This window comes from Eublepharis macularius, chromosome 1 (genome assembly GCF_028583425.1).
Source record: "Eublepharis macularius isolate TG4126 chromosome 1, MPM_Emac_v1.0, whole genome shotgun sequence".
NCBI classification, from domain to species: domain Eukaryota; kingdom Metazoa; phylum Chordata; class Lepidosauria; order Squamata; family Eublepharidae; genus Eublepharis; species Eublepharis macularius.
In genome coordinates, this window is record NC_072790.1 from 187,975,911 (window position 1) to 187,999,512 (window position 23,602).

Consider the following 23,602-nt stretch of genomic DNA (forward strand, 5'->3'; position numbering starts at 1 on the left):
CTCTTTCTAGAACTAGATGAATAATTCATTATCAATAATATTCATTTACTAATTAGCTCTTCCTTCTGTTTTCTTCACAAACAAACCCTAATTTTACTAAATTTACAATTAAAATAACTAATTTCCACTAATCATTTCACTTTCCCATAATTAATTACCATGCAGCTTAGATAAACAATCTCCAATATTGCTTATTCATGACTGATGAAGTAAAGGGCTAATTTTTTTGCTTGCAAAGTCACATAATACTGTCTTTGATCCCTGATTGGTAGAATAGCAAAAGTGAGAACAAGACTAACTAAAAAGGCTAATCATTAATAACAAATGTGCTTTTAAGATTGAAATAATTTTGCTTACATTTCTGATATGGATATTTATGGTTATTCACATAATGAGACACTTATTACAAGCAAACAAAGACTTATTTGTTCTGATGATCACAAGTAGGGATTAAACCAGGGAACACCTGCCATGCTTAACATCTCTTTAGAATTCAAACAAGTATTCTTAGAAGAGTAAATATATCAATCAGAACATATTCACAAGAATGTGTGTAAGAATGCAATCAAAGTAAATTTGCCGACTCAGGAAGATTTCTGGAAAGTTTTAAAGATAACTCTCACTTACAATCTATTTTACAATGGAGCATGGAATTCCAATTCCAGCCCAAGCATTAGCTCAATTAAAATGGAAAAAATGAAACCCCTCCTTGGCTTAATAACTTGTTAGTTTTTGACAAGTGAGACAACACAACAATAAAGCAGTCAAAATGAGTTTTTAAAGTGAGGTTATGCCCTTCGTGTTGTGTTATCACAGTGGCAGATCAAACTGCTGACTTGGTTTCTTTCTGCCAGCCGTGCTGATGCTGCCTCTATGAAGCTGCTGTCACGCAGCAGTCATGGTACCTGCTCTCGCCTATAGAAATGCACTAAATTGAACTCGAAGTAGTGTCTTTGAGATATCTTTTCAACAAGTCATGTCCCATTCAGCCTGCTAGTTTATCTCTGTCAAGCTAGGGGCCCCAGTGGTTTGCATGAGCTGTCAGGAACAGGTACACCAACCTGCTGAGTGCTAAGGAGGTAATGCATCTTTCGGGCTTGGTAATCCTTTTTCTTTTCTTCCCTTTCGAGCGCTTGTTTCTCCTCTTCTCTCTCCTTCATCTCTGCAAACTCATCCAGTCCTCTCCTACATCAAAACAATTTAGATGTTTACAAGGCCAACATAAGAAATTATACTGACATTCTTAAAAAACTTCATTGTTGCCTAATTTTTCTAGGGATTAGTATGCTGGCACTGTCCACTGTTTTATAAACAACACCAGGCTCTATTTAGTACATTTAGCAATACAAGGCTGCTGCAATAACTTTTGTTAAAACACAAGCATGAACCACATTCTTCTAATGTGCTACAATAAACCCATCTACAATTCAACAATGTGTAATTCAACATCCTTTCCATTCAATTCAGCAGCACACGTTATAGAAATGAAGTTGCTCCACAACTGTCTTATGGCAATGTTTGCGTGAAACAACTCAAGTTTTTTTTTTCATTTAGCCTTGCTTCGACTGTTGTGGAGTTGGAAGAGGCAGACACTGCAGAAGCAGGCAGTTGCAAATATAACTTCATCTTACTCCAAGGCTCAAGCCAAGCAGATCATTTAATATGCTTTGCTGGTTTTGAGGCTTCCATTCAACAACTGTTTGAACACACAAGAGTGCAAGTCTTTTGAGAATATGTACTTAGTACTGACTGCGACAATATATTTATAGGACCTGCACTGACTTTAAGAAAGCTGTTTATACTTTGATCACATCAGCAGAAGTATACAACTTGGCATTCAATACTGTAAGTATTATCATCTCTCCTATACAAAACTCAGCACAGGATCCAATCTAGTATTTCAATACAAACTTGTACACTAGAAAATTCTAGCCCTGTTCACATTACAGTGAACACATGTACATCTTATATGTACACGTGTACATCTATCTGTGAGAAACAGCCAACATGTGTTCACTTTACAAATGAATCTAGGGGTCAGTACTGTCCATAAAATAGTGTCATATGTTTACAAATACAGATTAATCTGCTGTATAGTGTTTTCTAACCATTATTTTTCTTTTAAAAATTGCAGTATTTTCCTGTCCCTTGATTTTTTATATATGATTTCCTCTATTAAATATTAATTTTATCCAAAGTATTGAAATACTAATTTAAAAAATTCATAGCCTGTGATTATATAGTATTATTGGCAACAGTGCATTACAATCTCCCCCTCCCCCACCATACACACAGAGTAGAAGTTAGCTTGATTAACATTTGTTGTTATTGGTATTAAGAAACAGCTAATTTAAATTAACCTTGTATGTGAAAGACATAAATTTTGTTCAGTGATGTATGTAGATTTAATAAATGTTAATTAGGTAAGTTCTGACCTTTTTCAGGGCATCTTACATAAAATACAGCATTGAAAGTAATTCAGTTCCTGTAGGGTAAATATTTATACTACCTCAACATACTCTACATCAATTAACTATCAGAAGGTACACTCCACATCCCATTGAAGTTAGTAACAAAACTGTCATTAAGATGGTGGCATAAAATATGATTCAAATATCCCAATGCATGATTGGAAAATACTTCCCAGAATGCATAGGGGGTATTCCCTGAATTTCCTCCCCAGCTGCGTACGTAACCTGATCCACACTGCTCACATCTCTCTAGGCTGCTCCAAGCCAGCTCAGCAACTTTTAAGGGTGCAGCAATCTGCTGCCTTGAGAAGGTGGGGCCAGAAAATACTTTTGTACGTATGGAGTATCATATTGAACCCTGTGGATCGCAGCCAATGGTTCTGCTACATTCATAAGATCAGATGGTGTTAGCCTAAACCTTAGATAAAACACCATCCCAGTAGGCTCCGGTGCACTTTGATATCTGCTTTGCACCCAGTACCATTTAATCTAATTAGCTCTGCATAGAATTGCATTAGAGGACTATAATATCTCCCGGTCTCCATTTCAAGAAAGCTGTAAACTTTTTTGGTTTTTTCCATCATGCCTTGAAATGTTCTTTTTCTCCCCCAACCTGCTTTTATATTTATTTTATATTTATTTAATTACAAAATTTCTCACCTCATCAGGATTACCAAGATGGCTGACAGATTAAAAACATACATCTTAAAAAGCATTCACACTAAACAAAAACACCTAATTTTTGTCCCTATTTTGAACATCCATCCTGATGGAGACCTCTAAGCAACTTGAAAGCTTCTTCACTACTTTGTGCGATTCTGCTGGATCCTATGTAATGTGGAAGAAACTGGCAGAAAGGTTGGGGAACCTGCATTGGTGAAAAGCCATACAACAAGGACATCTGCATAGAGTAGAAAGTAAAGAAAATTGAGCTCCTTTACCATTTCCAGCAGCAAAGCCTCCTGTAATGATATTTCAGTGCTCAGAGATAATGTTGGAGGAGGGCAGAAGTAGGAGAAGGAGGAAATCTGCTTTTCCAAGTCCCTTATAGTGGCACTGCATAGGATTTGACATAATGTGTATTTAATACTAATAAAAAGGTATCAACACTGCTGCTGTTCAATTCTACAGTAGCAAATTAGAAATCCCCATAGAGAAGTTAAGTGCTACCAGGAGGTAAGGCAGAAAGACCAGTAGCAATGAGAAAACAAAGATTGTCAACCACTTAAAAGGTAAGCATTTTCCTGCAGTTAACATGAAGTTTCATTTTAAGATAAATCACTCTACCTTGCAACTCACCTGCATATCTATGATTATACACTTCAAAAGTGATGGTTATCACTTTGTTACATTTAACTATAAGATATAGCTAATGGACAATATTCCCATGTTATAGTCTTTTACTACTACTACTATTTTATATGGTATGGAGTTTTATGTGGAGGAGAGCATTCAAACATTTTATCTACCCACATATGGTATGAGATGACAGAGGCTAGCATCAGATATAACAGTTGGAGTTTGTTTCTGCTATTCATCACCAGCTTTAGCTCTAAGATTTAGCTCAAACACATCTTTTCAATTCATCTCAGTAGCTACATAAAAGGCAGTCACATAAGAATGCTTCTCATGGCATGTTAATTAGATGAAATGGTTCCTCAACTAGATGCAATGCTTTCAACCATGACCCTGCTGTTCATTCATGCAGGGGAGGTACTTCATACAGGGCTTGCCACAATAAGTATAGTTTGGTGTCAGATAGTGGAATGGGCAGAACCAGTGTGTCCTCTCAGAGCTGCCTATACACTTACAATTGAGGCAATAGTTGAATTACAAGTGAAAAACTATCGAAGTTGTTTATATAACTCCTATTAATTTAACAGATTTAGAATCAAGGTGGATAACAAAAGAGATGGAAGGATGACAGATACTTTCAATGAAGAATCTTTTGATGAAGAACCAGAAATCCTAGAAAGTGAAATAAAAGCTGCACTCAAAGCAATAGGGAGAAACAAAACACCTGGAGTAGACGGAATACCAATAGATTTATTTCAAGCTACAAAAATGGAGTCCATCAGAATCTTAACAAGAATCTGTCAACAAATATGGAAAACAAAACAATCGCCCACAGACTGGAAATGCTCAGTTTACATTCCAATTCCAAAAAAAGGGATGCCAAAGAGTGCAGCAACTATCGGACAATTGTGTTAATTTCCCATGCAAGCAAATTGATGCTCAAAATTATACAGCAAAGACTCTTACCATATATGGAACAAGAAATGCCAGATGTTCAAGCTGGATTCAGAAAAGAAAGAGGCACCAGAGATCACACTGCAAATTTACCATGACTAATGGAACATACCAGGGAATTTCAGAAGAAAATCAGCCTGTGTTTTATAGATTACAGCAAAACTTTTGACTGTGTGGATCATGAAAAGCTATGGAGAGTCTTAAAAGAAGTGGGAGTGCCACAACATCTGATTGTTTAGATGCGCAACCTGTACTCTAGAGAAGAGGCTACTATTGGACAGAATATGGGGAAACAATGGTTCCAATTGGCAAGGGTGTCAGACAAGGATCCGTATTATCTCCCTACCTGTTCAACCTCTATGAAGAGTATATCATAAGGAAAGCTGGTTTAGATCTAGAAGGTGGCATGAACAATTTGAGATATGCAGATGATACCATGTTACTAGCAGAAAATAGTGAAGACTTGAAACGACTACTGATGAAGGCTAAAGGAGAAAGCACCGAAGCAGGATTACAGCTGAACATCAAGAAGAAAAAAGTAATGACTACTGAGGAATGTCACAATTTTAAAGTTGACAATGAGGAAATTGAAATGGTTCAAGATTTCTATTCCTCAGCTCAATCATCAACCAAAACGAAGACTGCAATGAAGAAATCAGAAAAAGATTGAGACTTGGAAGATCAGATGAGAGGGAGCTAGATAAAATAATCCAAACTATGGTATTCCCCATTGCTATGTATGGGTGTGAAAGTTGGACAGTGAAGAAAGCTGAATGGAAGAAAATTGATTCATTTAAAATGTGATGCTGGAGGAAAGTTTTGCGGATACCACGGACAGCCAAAAAGACCAACAAGTGGGTACTAGATCAAATCAAGCCTGAATTCTCCATAGAAGCTAAAATGACAAGAATAAGGCTATTGTACTTTGGTCATATCATGAGAAGACAAGATTCTCTGGAAAAGTCAATAATGCTAGGAAAAGCAGAAGGCAGCAGGAAAAGAGGAAGACCTAAAATGAGATGGCTTGACTCAATAAAAGAAGCTACACATCCTCCAGTTTTCAGGATCTCAGCAATTCTGTCAATGATAGGACGTTTTGGAGGTCTTTCATTCATAGGGTTGCCATAGGTCAGAGGTGACTTGACAGCACATAACACACACATTTAAGATTTAGATTTTTGTTTGTATGAATTACTGGTGCAACCTGTGGGAATAGCCTGCCTGAAAGAGATGAACACAAGAGGAACTCTACGGGCACTTTGCTTAGATAAGGTTTCAAACTGTCACACTTATGAAGAATGTGAGGATTGTGGATTCTATTGCATATTGGAGCCATTCAAACAACCATGAGGACCACTTCAAAAGTGACTACTGGCCATCTTAATCCATTTGCACCCCATTGCAATTCTAGACATGTTCAGTATTATAGAGGAACACAGTTTGTTTGGAAAACATGATGTGGCAAGTTGTACCACAGATACACTAAATTCTGTTCCAAAATTTGAATTCTGTTATTTTTTTTCTTACAAAATAATAATCCACAGCTCATAGTAAAATATTGAAATGTTAAGAAAATCACACGTTTTTTTTCAAATGTGCAAGGCAAAAGTAGAACAAAAAAGGAAATGAATTAAAGATTGGAGAAGATATATTATTCCTGCTTTGATCCTTAGAAAAAATATTTTGTTGCCGTTTACTGTTAAAGGCTTCTAATACAATATTTCACACAAGGTTACTTATGAAACATACTGACGTTTAAAAATCACCATGCTATGCTTCTGCAGCAGTGTAATTTTTTTTCCAACATAAGATTAAATTGCAAAATAAATGAATTACTTAGAGTGGCATGGCCCCCATTTTGCCACACTTCTTTTGAAAATTGCTTATTAATATGAAAAAAAGAAGTTAGAAAATAACCTGTTTTGCTTTATGCATAGTGTTTGGAGGCCGCCGAGCCTACAGATCTGGACTTGCTGAGCATTTTAGATTGTGTTGGCAAGCGGGTACACTGACCTTTCTGACCTGCATCTCAAGGCTATTATTAATCGCTAAGTAACCGGGTAAAGCCAAACAAATTTGTTTCCATTGAAAGGATCTCTATCTGTGTCTGAGAATGTGTGCGGTACCACACAAACCTCATTAACTGTGTCCACTTTTGACAAAGAACTAGGAGTTAGGAAAGGATGGTGACCTTTCTTTGTCCTTAAGGTACAGATCTCAGAGCCTTGAGAGGTGAGTAAATAAGTATTTTTACAACAGACTATTAAACATACATTGTCAGGATTCTTTTAAGCAATTACATCATTGAAGAGGCAATTGCTCTTGTAGGTTGATCTAGCCAGTCTCAGTGTAATTGAAAGTAACTAAAAATGCCTATGAATTTAGGTTTACAATTTCATTCCCCCCCCCTGCTTTTCCCTTACAATAATAAGAGTGTAGACTGTCTAAAAATGAGCAAGTGCAGATGATCACTGAATATCAATACAAATAAATATTTGCATTTAATTACAGATTTAATTATAACTATATCTGAAACAATTTTCTTTCCTCTACTAGGGCTGACTAGAGTTATTTAGAATGGATGATTTAGTACCATAATTTGAGAAAATTAAATGCTATTTAGGTTATTTGTTGCAATGGAGTAGATTGCAACCTATAATTTTACTATAAACTATTATTTCAATACAATCATTGTGTGTCCAGCACTTCTTTTCATTCTTCATTTATATCAGACGCAACTCCAGAAGCCCTTTCTCCTTACCTTAATTTCCAAAGTGTTAAAACTTCATTACTAATACCTTGTATTTATTTCTTGCATTATATTATTTCAGGTACATCTTAAGGAAAACGTTGCAATACTTCAATACTTATTTACAGATATACAAAAAGTTAAGATAATATATTCCATTGAACTAATAAGATGTCAACAGATATTTTCTATAACTTTTGACTTAGTTCAGTAAGCGTAATCAACTAGATGGGCAGTGACATTCTAACCCATGCTGGGGCTGTGGAATGCTGCCACCTATGTAACTTTGGCACCGCCAGTTTAATCCCAAAGAACATTCAGCAGGGAGATAAATCAGTGCATGATGTCGGTCAGGCATGGCCAGCGGAGCATGTCCTCTTGTTTCCATAGAAGCTCCGGCAGCATCCACCAGTCATATGACAGCTGCTGCTGACAGCTCCATGAGTGGCAGGCAAAGACATAGCCAATTCCTAGCAGCAATTGCAGCCACTGCCTGTCAATGTCACTCTCCTCCCCTGTAGAGTTGAGGTGGAAAAGGCAGAAAACCCTCACAACTGCAACATCCCAACACAGGCAACTGGCTCGAGAAGTCTCCTCCCCAGCTCACAGGGGCATCCATCCCATTGATGGCAAGGGCCAGGCTGGTAGCCAAAGCTAAACCTCCCTACCCTGGATGGAGTGCCATTGGCGCCTGCTCCAGTGGTAAGGAGTTTGGGTGTGGTCCAGGATACCTCCTTGACAATGGAGGCCCAGGTCACAGCAGTTGCCACATTTGCATTTTTTCATCGTCGCTAGACCAGGCAACTTGCTCCCTACCTTTCAACCAGTGACCTAGCTGTGGTGATCCATTCAATGGTCACCTCCAGATTGGACTACTGTAACTCACTTTGTGCTGGGCTGCCTTTGAGACTGCTCTGGAAACTGCAAATGGTCCAGAATGCAGCAGCATGCATCCTGATTGGAACTCTATTCTGGTCACATATAACACCAGTTTTCCACCAATTGCACTGGCTCTCAGTTGAATTCCAGATTAGGTTCAAGGTGTTGGTTCTAACCTTTAAATCCCTTAGTGGATTGGGACCAGCATACCTGCAGGACTGCCTTTCACCACATGTTCCCCGGAGGCTGCTTTGTTCAGCAGATAAACACCCACTGGTGGTCCCCAGCCCCAGGGAGGTTCACCTTGCCTTGACCAGGGCCAGGGCTTTCTTGGCCCTGGCCCCAACCTGGTGGAACTCTCTGTCTGTGTCAATGTGGGCCCATTTGGATTTGTTATCCTTCCATTGGGCCTGCAAGACAGAGATATTCTGCCAGGCATTTGGTGGTTGAGGCGAACAGACCACCTAAGATATCATGTCGGTCTCCTGCCATGGGGGGGGAGTATATGCCCCCCTCAAGCTCTGTAAACATTTATGACTGATCACCCACCCTGCAGGTTATTTAGTTTGAGGGGATAAGGCAAAATGTGTGTGGCTGTTTATAATTGATGTGTTTTAATGTTTATATTGCTGCTGAATTTTATTCTATTTATTGTATATTTTAAAATGTTGTAATCTGCTCTGAGCCTGCTTGCGGGCAGAGTGGAATAGAAATCAAATCAAATTAATAAATAATAAAACTAAAAACAGAAAGATAGAAGTATTGCCTAATAAGGCCTGACCATGCCGACGCCATTTTGTGAGGCCTTATTATACAGGAATGCATTTCTAAGAGATATATTAGTTACCTTTTCACATAAGAAAACAAAGGATACTATTCTTCAGCAGCACAAGAAAGAACCTATGGAAGTAGAAAGGAAAGAGATACAGATATTTCAAGATCTACCATCAATAACAATTTAAAAATGTAAAGAATTTGGTGTCAGGTTCCAGTGGGAACCTGACAAAATTTCTGCGGCAGAACAAAACAAGGTACTGCTGGAAAATTCCCACTGAAATGGAAATATATTTAAGTCAAGGCAAGGGAACAGTAGCATCAGTTATGGAAGCCGAGGACCTATTACAAGAACTGCAATTAGGAAAAACAGACCAATCATCGGGCACAGACGACACAAACTCCTCAGATAGAGAAAGGAGCAATAAGTAAAGCAGAAGAAGAAAAAGAAGGAAGAAAAATGAATGAGATAAAGATAATTTCAGTTAATGTAAATGGACTGAATTCCCCCACTAAAAGAACAAGAATGTTTAATCAATTGAAGAAATTATGGGCAGATATTATACACATTCAAGAAACCCACATTAAAAAAGATCAAGAGTATATACTAAACTGTAAAAAATTAGGTAAGGTTTACTCATCTTCACTGCAATTGAAGAAAAATGGTGTGGCCACATATATCAATCATTCAAACTTTGATATTTTACAAGAATTAAAAGATGATGATGGGAGATATGTGGCCTTGAAAATAATGATGGACAAACATGGACTTTGGTATCTTTATACGCACCAAATGATGGCCAGAATAAATTTTATGAGATTTTCCAAGAAATTTTTAGATTTTCAAGAAGGAGAGACTCTAATTTGTGGAGACATGAATGGTGTCTTTAACTGTAAAACTGACAGATCTACAAGGACAGGACAAAATCTGCCTAAATGTGTAATCAATTATATGTCAATTTTGGAAATAGAGGACACCTCGAGATCACTGCATAAAAATGATAGAGATTATACATTCTTCTCAGATAGACATCAAACATACTCCAGAATAGATATGTGTTGGATATCTAAGAGTCTTTTGATGCAGGTAGAAAATGCAGAAATCCACCCAAGGATCATAGCGGATCGCATTCTGATAGGGATAGTATGTTAAACAGGAGAGGAAGAAGATGGAGATTGGACGATACTTTATTTTCAAATGAGGATGTATTGCAAAAATGCAAGCAAGAATTAACTGATTGTTTTAGAATAAACACAACAAATGATGCTAGCCGAATAACAATTTGGGAAGCAAGTAAAGCCTATCTAAGAGGAATATTGATGGCAATAGCATCCAAAAAGAAGAAAATTAAGTTTGAAGAACAAAATAATTTAACCCTAACATTGAAAAAACTGGAACACGATCATAAAAGAACAAAGGATAGAAGAATACGGGACGAAATTAAGCAGCTGAAGAACAAATTGGATCTACTGGAGATAGAAGAAATTCAGAAAAAGTTGAAGTATTTAAAGCACAGACATTTTGAAGCTGCAAACAAGCCTGGAAGGTACTTAGTGTATTGTCTGAAGAAGGAGTCAGAGAAGAGAAGGATACCAGGAATTAGGGAAGGCAACCAGCTAATTTATAGAGATCAGAAAATGAAAGAACAAATTAGAGCTTTTTTTCTCAAATCTCTACAAAGAAGAATCAATAAATGAAGAAGAAATGGAGAAATATTTATTGGAGACACCAATTAAAGAATTTACTAATGAGCATAGAATTATTTTAAATCAAGCAATAATGATACAAGAGATAAATTCTGCAATTAAAACTTTGAAGATTGCAAAAGCTCCAGGTCTGGATGGATTCACGGCTGCTTATTACAAATCTTTTGAGGATATATTGGCTATACTGTTGCAAAAGGTGATGAATGAGATACAAACTAAGATCTTACCTCCAACATGGCAAGAAACAAATATAACTTTGATACATAAAGAGGGGAATGATCCATTTACACCGCAATCATACAGGACTATATCTTTGTTGAATGTGGCTTATAAGATATTTACAATAATAATGGCTCAAAGATTGAAAAGATGCATATCTGAGATGATACATGAAGATCAAACAGGCTTTGTCCAAAAGAGGTATATAAAAGATAATATCAGATACATCCTTAGTGCAATTGAACATTCAAGACGAAAAGGTGAAAAAACTGAATTTATGTTTGTTGATGCAGAGAAAGCCTTTGACAACGTCTCTTGGAAGTTTCTTATGAAGACGTTGCATAGAATGAATTGTGGGATTGAGTTTTTGAATGAGATTCAAAGTATTTACACCAAACAGCAAGCTGCAATCTTAGTTAACGGTTTGTTTACGAAGAAGATTGAAATAACAAAAGGAACACGGCAAGGTTGTCCAATATCACCACTATTGTTTATACTTGCTCTTGACGTTTTGGCAGTGAGAATCAGAGAAGATAGTAGAATTGTTGGAATAAAGGAGGGGAAAGAGATTTATAAGATAAAAAGTTATGCAGATGATGTGGTTATATCAGTGACAAATCCACACACATCCCTGGTTTCTGTAATGGAGCAAATATCACGATTCGGGCAGCATTCTTGATATAAACTGAATAAGAAGAAAACAAAGATAATGTTACTCTCGACAATGAAAGAGGAATCTGAAAAGATTGAAAGTATAACCAATTGTACCATTGTATCAGTATCAAAAGAGTTTATTGTCTATAGCCATAGGCCGTCAAAATTCACCAAACATTGACTAATAAACAATTAAATCCCTTATCAGAGTTTATATAGGTTACTAAAATTAATTAAAACAATACAGTATGCCAAACTATCCCAGGGATCACGAAGCAGCCTCATTCAGTACCACCTTAGATCTTATATTTTTTGGCTGCGAATGCAAACTGAGAGACTCTATAGGACACATGATTATCAGTGTCAGATAACAAAAACACAATCTTCTCGATTTCAGAGTATGTGTTTGTCACTGATAGGATTCTAGCCAAAAATTTAGCTCTGGGTACACTATATAATGGACAATAAAGTAGGTAGTGGGGAAAGGTTCTCCACTGTAGGTAATCCACAAATGCAGGTGCGATGTTCCATAGGGGTGTGAGAATAATGCCCTGCCAAAAGAGCTGTCTGCATCATCTGGAAGCACAGAGCAGTGAAAGACACTCTGAGGTTGTAATGAGAAATACTGGCTAGGTAGGGAGATCTTGAATGGTCAGATTTGATTAGTTTATACCAAGGAGCTGCCTTAGATTTTGATATTGATAGCCGATCCATCACTGCATCTGACTGTCATAGTACACCCTGAGCTTGATGAGTCCTCTGAGGAGGAGGAACTGGAACAGCAGACGCTTGCTGACAGCCTTGCTCCTCCTGGGGAGGAGCAGCCTATCTCCCAGCAGCCGACCACAGCTGAACAGTCAGAGGCTGTATCCCAACCAGAAGCTCCCCTTCCCCACCCAGAGCCACCGGCCCAGATGCAGCCAGCTTCCTTATCCCCTCCAACATCTCCAGACTACCGAGAGCAACGTCGGCGTAGCAGGGACAGAAGAGACTTACAGACCCGACGTCGATCTGCACGCCTCCGGGCTCTGAACAGGCCAGCCTTCTCAGAGGAAGGAGGGGCTCCAGAGAAGGAGACTTGAAGCAGCTGTGCGAGCTTACCGAATGCCCTTAGAGTATAAAAGCCAGAGGGAGGGCTCCCTTCGGCGTGGCTTCAACGAGTTCTCTAAGCTGCTCCTGTACTGCCTGTGTTTGCTCCTTTGAACTGTCTCTCTGACCTCCGACCCGGCCTGTCCTCGACTACTCCCTTGATTTACGGACTTTGCACATTCCTCGCCTTGCCAGCTGGACCTTGTTACCTGTCAGCAGCACTCTGCAGACTCGGCAACCTCTGGAAGCAGGACACTGACTTATAGATCCACTCCTTAAGTGGGAGGTTGTTGGCTGAGACCCCTAACAGGTCATTCAGGATGATATACCTTTGGCAAATGGTGGATAGAAAGCCAAGCCATGTGGGGTCTTTGGATAGTAAGTAATTTACTGATTGGCAACTTAAAGGAGTCAGAACTGGAGAATTTGATCCTTTTCCAGTATTTTAAAACTGCAAGGTGTACCCGCGCCCTAAGGGAGGGGAGTCTTGTTTCGGCCCTCATCAGGGCGGCAGCAATGCCTTTGGGTAAAGCCAAAATCTGTCTCATGAACTGGTTTTGGATGACTGTACCATTGCTACAAAGCCAATAAGATATTTAGGGATAAATGTATTTTCACAAAATTTATTGATTTATTTAATTTATTTATTATTTCGATTTATAAACCGCCCATCCTCAGGGGTTCTGGGCGGTGAACAACAGTTAAAATCAATAAAAACAAGAAAATAATTCTAAAATCAACATACAATAAGCAATAATAAAATAAATTAACCAAATACATTAAGGTGCGATGGTGGGGAGAACCCCCCACCCCAAAGGTGGGAGGCCGACATGGCACCACCCCCTTCAACCACCGAACGCCTGGTGGAACAGCTCTGTCTTACAGGCCCAGTGGAACGATAATATGTTCCTCTGGGCCTGGGTCTCCATTGACAAAGTGTTCCACCAGGCTGGGGCCAGGACTGAAAAGGCTCTGGTTGAAGCGAGGCGGGCTTCCTTAGGGTAGGGGACCACCAGTAAACATTTATCCGCTGATCGAAGCAGTGTCCGGGGAACATACAGGGAGAGGCAGTCCCGAAGATATGCCAGTCCCAATCCGCTCAGGGCTTTAAAGGTAAGAACCAACACCTTAAACCTGATTCGGAATTCAACCGGAAGCCAGTGCAGCTGGCGCAGGACAGGTGTGATATGTGACTGGTAGGATATACCGGTCAAAACCTGTGCCACCGCATTCTGGACCAGTTGTAGTTTCCAGATTAGGCCCAAGGGTAGCCCAGGCTAGAGTGAGTCACAGGAATCTAGCCTGGAGGTGACCATTGCATGGGTCACTGTAGCCATGTCCTGGGGCGTCAGGTAAGGGGCAAGTTGCCTGATCAGATGGAGATGGAAAAAATGCAGACATGACAACTGCCATGACCTAGGTCTCCATCAACGAGGAGGCATCCCCGTCGATAAGAACCTCTATAAAGATACATTATCAAAAGATAAAAAGATAAATTATCAAAAGATAAATGAAAACCTCTATAAAGATAATTATCTAAAAGTTTGGATGGGAATTACTGAAGACTTGCAGAGATGGCAAAATTTAAATATTTCATAGTTAGGAAGAATTGCGGCTATCAAAATGAATATTTTACCTAAATTAAATTTCGTTTTTAAAATGATTCCAATTTACATTTAACAAAATATTCTCAACAGATGGCAGAAAGCTGTAAATGACTTTATATGGAAAGGGAAGAAGCTAAGGATAAGATTTAAAGTATTACAAGATGATAAAAATAGAGGAGGACTGGCAGTTCCGAATATCAAATTGTATCATCAAGCAGCAGCGCTGGTTTGGATAACAGATTGGATTATGAATCCTAGCAACAGACTGATTAAATTGGAAACAGTGGATGCTAAGGAAGGTATCCATAATTATTTATGGATTAAGAAATCATGGAAATCTATTCACAAACAAGATGGGACTCACATTGTAAAAGATGGTCCACTTAAATTATGGTTTCAAAGCAGAAATAGACTGAGCCCATCAGTTTCCCCATTGATGTCACTCATTAATGTCTATTATGATGTAGCAGTCAGGAACAAAATTCAACAACCAAGCTATGAATCACTGATAGATAAAGAAGGAAACATAAAAACTTGGCAAGAAATCCAGGCCCATGGCAAAAATATTGCGTGGCTGACTTATCACCAAATACTATCAGGATTAAAGGATCAAATTATCAAAGAAGAGGGCAGACTGAGAGAAAAAACAAAATATGAACTAGTAATATCTGGAGATTTGTTGCATCTCTTGGGGAAGATTTACAAAATATTACTGCAACACCACACAGAGACGGAATAAGTCACAACTTGTATGGTAAAATGGATGCAAAATTTCGGGGAATCTATTCCAATGGATTTATGGGAAAATTTATGGACTAAAGACATAAAATTTACAGGCTTCCAGGTACTGAGAGAAAAATGGTATAAAATGTTTTTTAGATGGTACATTACTCCCAAAGATATTGCAAGGATTAGTAACAGTTACAGTGGACGTTGCTGGAAGTGTCAGAATATGGATGCAACTTTTTACCATATGTGGTGGACTTGTAAGGAAGCACGAAAATATTGGAAAAAAATACATGAAGAGATGCAAGAGATCCTCAAACTCAGATCTGAATTAAATCCGAAAAGCATGCTCTTAAATATTTTACCAACAAATCTGAGAAAAGAACAAGGAGATCTCTTCCATTATATGGTGACAGCAGCAAGAGTATGATTTGCAGGAAAATGGAAAACTGATGCTTGTCCTAGTCTTCCAGAGTGGAGAGATAAGGTTCACGAATATGCTTCAATGGCCAAACTGACTACCTACTTACAAAATAGGTTGATAACTGACTTCTGGAAAAAAATGGAAGGATTTTGTTGATTATTTAGGTTAAACTAATTGATATAGTATCTTAGAGGGAGATAGAGAAGAAGAGATAAGGAGGAATGTCATGTAGCTAGCTTCTGGTATTGACCTATAAGGCCCTGTATAGACTGAGACCAGCGTTATCTATGGGACCGTCTCTCCCCATATATTCCCTGGAAGACACTCCGATTTGGTGGTCCCTGACCCCATGGAGGCCTGCCTAGCTTCGACTACAGCCAGGACTTTTTCAGTCCTGGCTCCCACCTGGTGGAACGCTCTGTCTGCTGAAATCAGGGCCCGGCAGGACCTATTATCCTTTCGCCAGGCCTGCAAGATAGAGTTGTTCCGCCAGGCATATGGCTGAGGCTGGGCCTCCGCCGGCCTGAAAAAAGGGGTGTATAAAATCTTAAAACACTCCCTGTGAAGGCTGTCCACCATCCTGTTTTAAATCCTGTTTTAAATGTATATTAATACACAGTTGTTTTAATGTTTTAATGTAGATGTATTTTTATTGTATTTTAATATGTTGTTATCCGCCCTGAGCCTGCTCGAGGGGAGGGCGGAATAGAAATTTGAAATAAATAAATAAATAAAATAAAATAAATACTTAATAATTACTTTTTTAGTTTAAAGAAACGTAAATGTTCTGCTTGTTTTATTCCTAAGATTTTTATATCTGCACTGTTTATATACTTATTGGTGGTATAAGATTGTATAATTTTCAATTTACTGTCTAAACTTTTGCATAACTTTTATATTATGCACTCACTTTACTCTGTTTTTGTCTTACTTTCATTTCTTTAAATATTTTTTTTAAATCCCAGATTTCAGGAATTCTGGATTTTGGGGGGATCCCTGAAAACCGGATCTATATTTTCAAGATATCGTCTTTCCCACATTTACTTGGATTAACCCAGATTTATAGGTGGTCTTGATCTGGGCCCAGGATTGGATCTGGGAGTCTCTAATTTAATCTGGGAAAGACAGATTTAGCCAGATCAGTAAAAATCCAAGTTTTTAATCTAGTTCCTGGACCTGGATCACACCCCCTAGCACACATCCCTACCTCCATTTATATAGTTATCACAGGCTGCACCATCCACTCCAATGTATCATGAATTCATAGACTCATAGAATCATAGAGTTGGAAGGGGCCATACAGACCATCTAGTCCAATCCCCTGCCCAGTGCAGGATCAGCCTAAAGCATCTCTGACAAGTATTCATCCAGCCTCTTCTTGAAAACTGCCAGTGAAGGGGAGCTCACCACCTCCTTAGGCAGCTGATTCCACTTTTGAACTACTCTGACCGTGGGCACATCTTGGGAGTCCAGGCTGTTTCAGCAGTCCAGTTGAAGATTTCTCACCTTCTCTTTTTACTTTGGTACTTTGGTAAACCTGTGTCCAGTTTAGAGATTTATGTGGGGCAGAATTATCACAATAAGATGCTAATTTCATTTTTTAAAGACTCCACTGCAAAAACACATCTAAACTTATCATTAATACCATTGATTATAAAAAGTAGATAATATATAGTGAACAAGAAATTGTATAACAACTGCTGAGCAAAGGATAAATACAAAATAATAAATATTTTCTCTAGAGCTAAGATTTCCCCCCATGAGGAATAATGAAGAGATGAAATAATCTTAAATTTATGAAATGTATTTACATTTCATAAATGTATGAAATTTGTTTCAATTTTTTTGAACTGGTTTTGTCCAGGTCAACTCCTACATCCATGTTTCTTTCTTCAGTTAGTCCACATGCCTATCTCTAAGGATGTTCTTTGTAAAATTCCTTATCAAAAGGTTACTTCCATTTTTATGTGCCTCAGGCCCTCCCTTCTGCCTGAAGAAAAATTATACGTTGACCAAGCATCCTTAGAAATCCACCACTGATAACATAGCATTGACTTGGTATCACAGAAACTTGGGAGGGTATTGAGGGAGGCATAGCTCTTTCCCAGCTTTGCCCTCCTGATGTTCTGGTATAACATCAACTGTCCGGTGGGCACCCCAAGCAATTGCCTAGCGCAGCCCGTCCTCAAAATGTTTGGCTTGTTTAAATAAGCAGTGACATAAATCAGCCATTTAAATGAATTTAAATAAATAAGCTAAACTAGTTGAACCCACACTCAGTCATCTTTGTCTTTACTATCTCGTTTCATATTTGAGGATGCCGGGGCAAAAACATTTAGAATATTATTCCTAGCACTTGGTAAAGGAATATAAATTATTTCATCATCATCATCATCATCATATGATCAAGGGTTGGGTTATCATATAACCCAACCCCTGAACTTCTATTCCCACTTGTTTTGCTAGTTAGCCCCATGTGTATGCTGTGTGTGTATTTGCTGTGTGTATTTTATGCCATTGGTCTTTGTTATTTTATAAATTAAAAAACCCTTTTGGTTGAACATCTACCTATTTATTAAAAGTGTTCTCTAGAGGAAGGGATCCTCATATATACAGGTACAAAAGATCCCTCAGTCACCTCTCCTCTTGCAGGCCTCTTCTTATTGCTAATTCCCCCAATGTACAAGGAAACCTCATTGGGTATCACCCTGATCCAGCAAAGCAGTAAATCAGTCTAAAAAGCAGATAAAGCTAGTCTGACATGATTTGTTCTTAAGGAACCCATGCTGACTCTTAGTAATTACAGCCTTCTTTTCTAAATGCTCAAGGACTGATCGACTGATGATTTGCTCTAAAACCTTTTCAGGTATGAACCTCAGACCAAGAGATTGGTAGTTATCTGGATCCTCTTTTTTCCCCTTCTTGAAGATACGGACAACATTTGCCTGCCTCCAATCTTCTGTTCTCCAATAATTTTCAAAGATTACAGATACAAGCTCCAAAATTAAACCTGGAAGTTCCTTTAGGACCCTAGGATGCAATTCATCTGGCTTTGTTGACTTGATTTAATTTGAAGAAGTTAGGTGTTTACACACCATTTCTATACCTATCCTAGGCTACAACTCCCTTCCTTCATCATATACTCTCTTTTTGCCAGGTTAACCATAGTTTCCTTTGCAAGAGAAGACTGAAGCAAAGTAGGAGTTGAGTAGTTTTTCCCTCTACCACCTGTTAAAGTTCCACTTTCCTCTCCCTGCACTGGGCCTACCACTTCTTTTTTCTTTTTCTTGCTTTGAACATAAAAAAGAACCCTTTTTTGTTGTGTTTGGCATCTCTCACTAGCCTAAGCAACACTTTAACTACTATTCTGTCATGTACATTTATATGGTTCACAAAGCCATTGTCACAACCCTTGTCTTTACAGGTATTGATGATGATGATGATGATGATTAACAACAACAACAACAATATTGATTAAAACACAAAAAAGCAGTCCTGGAATCTGCTTTACTATTATATTTTCAATATATATATATTTTCAGCAAATGTTCTCACTGTTCATCCGGGAAAGAGATGATTTTCAGTAGTTGGTGAGATGCCCAGATAAATAATTGAACAACTTGGTCTAAGAGGTACATAGTTTACTTTTATTTCTATGGGTAATTTCTTTCAAAGTTCAGAGAAGCGCTCATATCATAGCATCAGAACAAAGCCCACAGGCTTAACAAGGTTGAGGATCCCTGCTATACAATATCAGTAAATTTCTGCCAATATTGATCTACTAACATAAATAAACATGGTTTATTTAAAAGTGAGTTCTAGTCCAAAAAGTTTGTACCTGTATAAAATGTTGGTAGTCTTTAAGATGCCACATGGATCCTATTTATTTTTTGCTGCAATAGACTACATAGTTATCCCTCTGGAATTATTATAATGGAAACCACCAGTATGCTCTTTTTAATGACAAAAAGTATTATTTTAAAACAGTGCTTAGAAAGCAATATATGAAACTACATATCATTTTTAATTACCTGCTAAAATGATTGCATCAGGTAATGCCTATGAAAGCGCTAAAGTTACAGAACTATTAATATTAACAGAACTACCCCCCCCCCAACACACACACATTCATACACTCAGGATTTTTCTCTCCCTGCCAGGTTTATTTCCAGTCTCAGAGCTTGGCTCCTTTACCATGGACTATAGGTGCTCTGTCAACTATCTACAATTAGATAAAAACAGAACTACCCTTTAATAACTTATAACCCAAGAACTATATTTTGAAAAAACAAGTTTATTAATATATAATCTTTAGGTAATCATATTTATCCTCCTAATTTACACAATATTTATGATGCTGTATGTGTCCTTGAAATAGGGACACTATACTATGAAAAAGTGGCCTGGCTGCTGGAGTTCATAAATTTTGTTCAGCTTTGGATGAGTTCAAAGAATTGCCATGTAAGAAAAGCCTTACAGAGGGAATTTATCTGATTATGGCAGTAATAATTACCCAGCTGTTTATTGCAGATAGAGAAATAATTCATGTAGGCAATAGGCCGTGGTGGCAATGACACTCCACATTTAGTAAATATGCAAACTGTTCACTTCTAATTAACCAAGCTAGAGGATGCCCTTATTAAATGTATAAACTAAAAGTGCCTTCCTGACAAGTGATGAATTGTTACATTGCACAAACTCTTGCCACAGAATTATTGGAGTGAACTTGGGGCTTAACTTCATTAAGAGATCTTGTGGGATAGTTAAATGAGGATGGACAGCATAACAAGGCCAGCCTGACAGCCAATGATATGTTAAAGCTTAATGAAATTGCACCTTTTCCTTCTTTTCTACTTACTTTACAGTTAAGATCCCACTTTAGATAAAGACAACAACTGTGAAATCTGTTGCAATTGGGACTGTATAAAAGTGTGATACACACTAAGGATTGGATTTAAACAGCAGACTCAATCTACAGAAGACACTGAAGTCTTAATAAAAGTATTTCAGAAGCCAAAGTGCTGCCTGTAACTACTAATTCACTATTCTAGAAATACTTCATCCCTTCCCTACAATTAATTGTTTGATTAAAATACCAACAATTAGTTCCCAGTTTTAGAAGACATACTCGTATGCAGCCAGTGCTTTAAACTGTGATTCTAAGACAAAGGGAAGCCCATTTAGATGCTGGAGTATGGCTGCTATGTGCTCCCATTTCTATCAAAAGACAGGCTTCTCTCCCAGTAGGCACACAGAGATTGTTACAGTAATCTACTCTCAAGGTTAAGAAGACCTGAGTTACAGCAGACCTTGATCAGATATACACAGTCACTGCCTCCTCATAAGATTTTGCTGAAAGGGACGTTAAACTATGCCACAATCTCTAGGGCAGCTATCCTGAATTCTTACACGCAGGAATCCAGCTGTGCTCCTATCTAGCAGCTTCAAACACATGCACCCACTGTGAATTTGTGGCATTTCCCAGTCACAATCCTCTCCATCTCATTAAAATGACAACATCCTAAAGAAAATGACAGAGGATTTGGTCTACTGAGATACCCTTTAATATGTATGCTCAGCTCCCTGCCCCAAAACAGGGTACAGATAAGAGCTTCAACTAGCAAGCAATATGAGGGCCATTTCCACACACATTGAATAATGCACTTTCAATGCACTTTCACAATCCTTTTGAAGTGGATTTTTTGTTCCACACATGGAAAATCAATTTCAAATGTTCACTAAAGAGTATTGAAAGTGGATTATCCAATGTGTGTGGAAGCAGCCGAGGTCTCTAGCCTGTATAAATTCAAGGAGCTAGTCCAGGCCAGTCAATAATATGGCCAATTCTGGGTTGGGAAGATGCCTGGAGATCTGGGAGTGGAGCCTGGGGAAAGGAAAAGAAGGACCTCAGCAAGACATAATGCCATTTTCCAAAATAGTCATTTTCTCCAGGAGAAGTGATTTCTGTAGTCTGGAGATTAATTGTTATTCTAGGAGATTGCCTGGCTGCTTCAGGAGGCTGGCAAACTTACTGTTCAATTAATCAGAGCTTCTAGTCTGCTGCACAATGCTCTCTGGTTCCAGAGCCTGCTTTAGTTCCAGGTAAAGTTCAAGACCAAACTGCAACCAACTCAGCTCCACCCCCCATTTCTGACTGAAAATGATATGTGGGGATAGGGGGCCATGCTATTTTTTGATAAGAGTTGTAAGAGATAAAATTGGAAGTCGCACTGGCTCCATTTATTTCTCTCCTATTTTCCAGTGTACCATAGGGATTTAAGCCACGCCTTTTAGGTACCTTTTAAAGAATTTATTTGATATAGAAGTAAGCTTTGGGGTGATGGAGTGGCATGGTATAGTCCAGTCTTGTCAGATCTTGGAAGCTAAGCATTGTTGGTACTTGGATTCAAGACTACGAAAGAAAACTGGGGTTGCTCTGCAGAGGAAGGTAAAGGCAAACCACTTCCACTCCTCACTTGCCTTTAAAGAACCTTGCTAGGGTAGCCATAAGTCATCTGCAGCTTACCAGCACATATTTAAGTACATATGTCTAGACTTTATTCCATTATATTTTAGCATGCATGCCTTGTCTGTAATGCTGTGCAAAAATATTAGCATTAGGGTGAATGAAAATTAGTGTGACTGAAAACTCTGAAGAATGTTCTTATTGCAGGGTAAAGAAGATCTAGCTTACTTACTTATTATTTATTTATTACCTGCCGTCCCTACAAGCGGGCTCAGGGCGAGGTACAACATTGATTAAAACACAACTTAAAATCAATCATAAAAAACGATAAAATACCGTACCCCTTTCGGGGCAACCAGCGTGAGTGGACTCTCCATATCCCTTGTAGAGGGAGACCGGTGGAAGGCTCGGCAATGATGGGCTAAAATTAGCCTCCACCATATGCCTGGCAGAACAGTTCTGTCTTACAGGCCCACCTAAATGATACAAGATCCTGGCAGGCCTGAGTGTCCTCAGACAGAGAGTTCCACCAGGTTTGGACCAGGACCAAAAAGGCCCTGGCCCTGGTAGAGTCCAGCCGAGCCTCCCTAGGGCCAGGGACCACCAGTAGATGTTTTCCGGTTGAAAAAAGTGCTCTCTGGGGCACATACAGGGAGAGATGGTCCCTTAGGTATGCTGGTTCCAGTCCGTTTAGGGCTTTATAGGTCAAGAACAACACCTTGGACCGGATCCGGAATTCTATTGGGAGCCAGTGAAGCTGCTGCAAGATAGGCGTAATGTGTGTCCTACATGAAGCTCCAGTTAGGACACGTGCAGCAGCATTCTAGACCCGTTGAAGTCTCCGGATCAAGCCCAAGGGCAGCCTGGCGTAGAGCAAGTTACAACAGTCTAACCTGGAGGTGACTGTTGCATGGATCACTGTCGTTAGGTCCTGGGCTGAGAGGTAGGGCGCCAGTTGCCGGGCCTGCCAAAGGTGGAAAAAGGCTGCCCGAGCCACAGCTGTGATCTGGCCCTCCATAGACAAGGAGGAATCCAGAATGATGGCCAAACTCCTAACTGATGGTATGGGTACAAGTGATGCCCCTCCAAAGGTCGGGAGAAGGATCCCTGCCTCAAAAGTCCATGGCCCAAGTACATGACCTCCGACTTTGTGGGATTCATCTTCAGCCTGCTCTGTTCTACCCACCCAGACATGGCCTCCAGGGCTCTCAACAGAATCAGGTCGGCCTCCCATCAACAAATACAACTGGGTGTCATCTGCATATTGATGACAACCCAGTCCAAAACTCCGCACCAACTGGGCAAGGGGGTGCATATAAAGATTGAATAACAGGGGAGAGAGTACTGCCCCCTGTAGGACACCACACTCCAAAGGCTGGTGTGCGGACGGTCTCTCCCCTAAGGCCACCCTCTGTCCCCAACTGTGGAGAAAAGAGAAGCCACTGCAAGGCTATCCCACGAACCCCCACATCAGCGAGGCGGTGGGCCAACAACTCATGGTCGACTGTATTGAATGCTGCTGAAAGGTCTAACAAGATGAGCAGCACCGCCCCGCCCCGATCCAGGTGCCTACGGAGATCGTCCGTG

At 39.2% G+C, this 23,602-nt stretch overlaps 1 protein-coding gene across 3 annotated transcripts in view; it reads right to left on the bottom strand.

Annotated features, from left to right (window-relative positions):
• Window positions 1-23,602, bottom strand: part of SPATA17 (spermatogenesis associated 17) — a 188,692-nt gene that overhangs the window by 129,448 nt on the left and 35,642 nt on the right. For all 3 annotated transcript variants that reach the window (XM_054984789.1, XM_054984782.1, XM_054984773.1), the window contains exon 6: window positions 1,062-1,185. In XM_054984789.1, coding sequence (XP_054840764.1) covers window positions 1,062-1,185 — 124 coding nt within the window. The remainder of the gene's footprint in view (window positions 1-1,061; window positions 1,186-23,602) is intronic.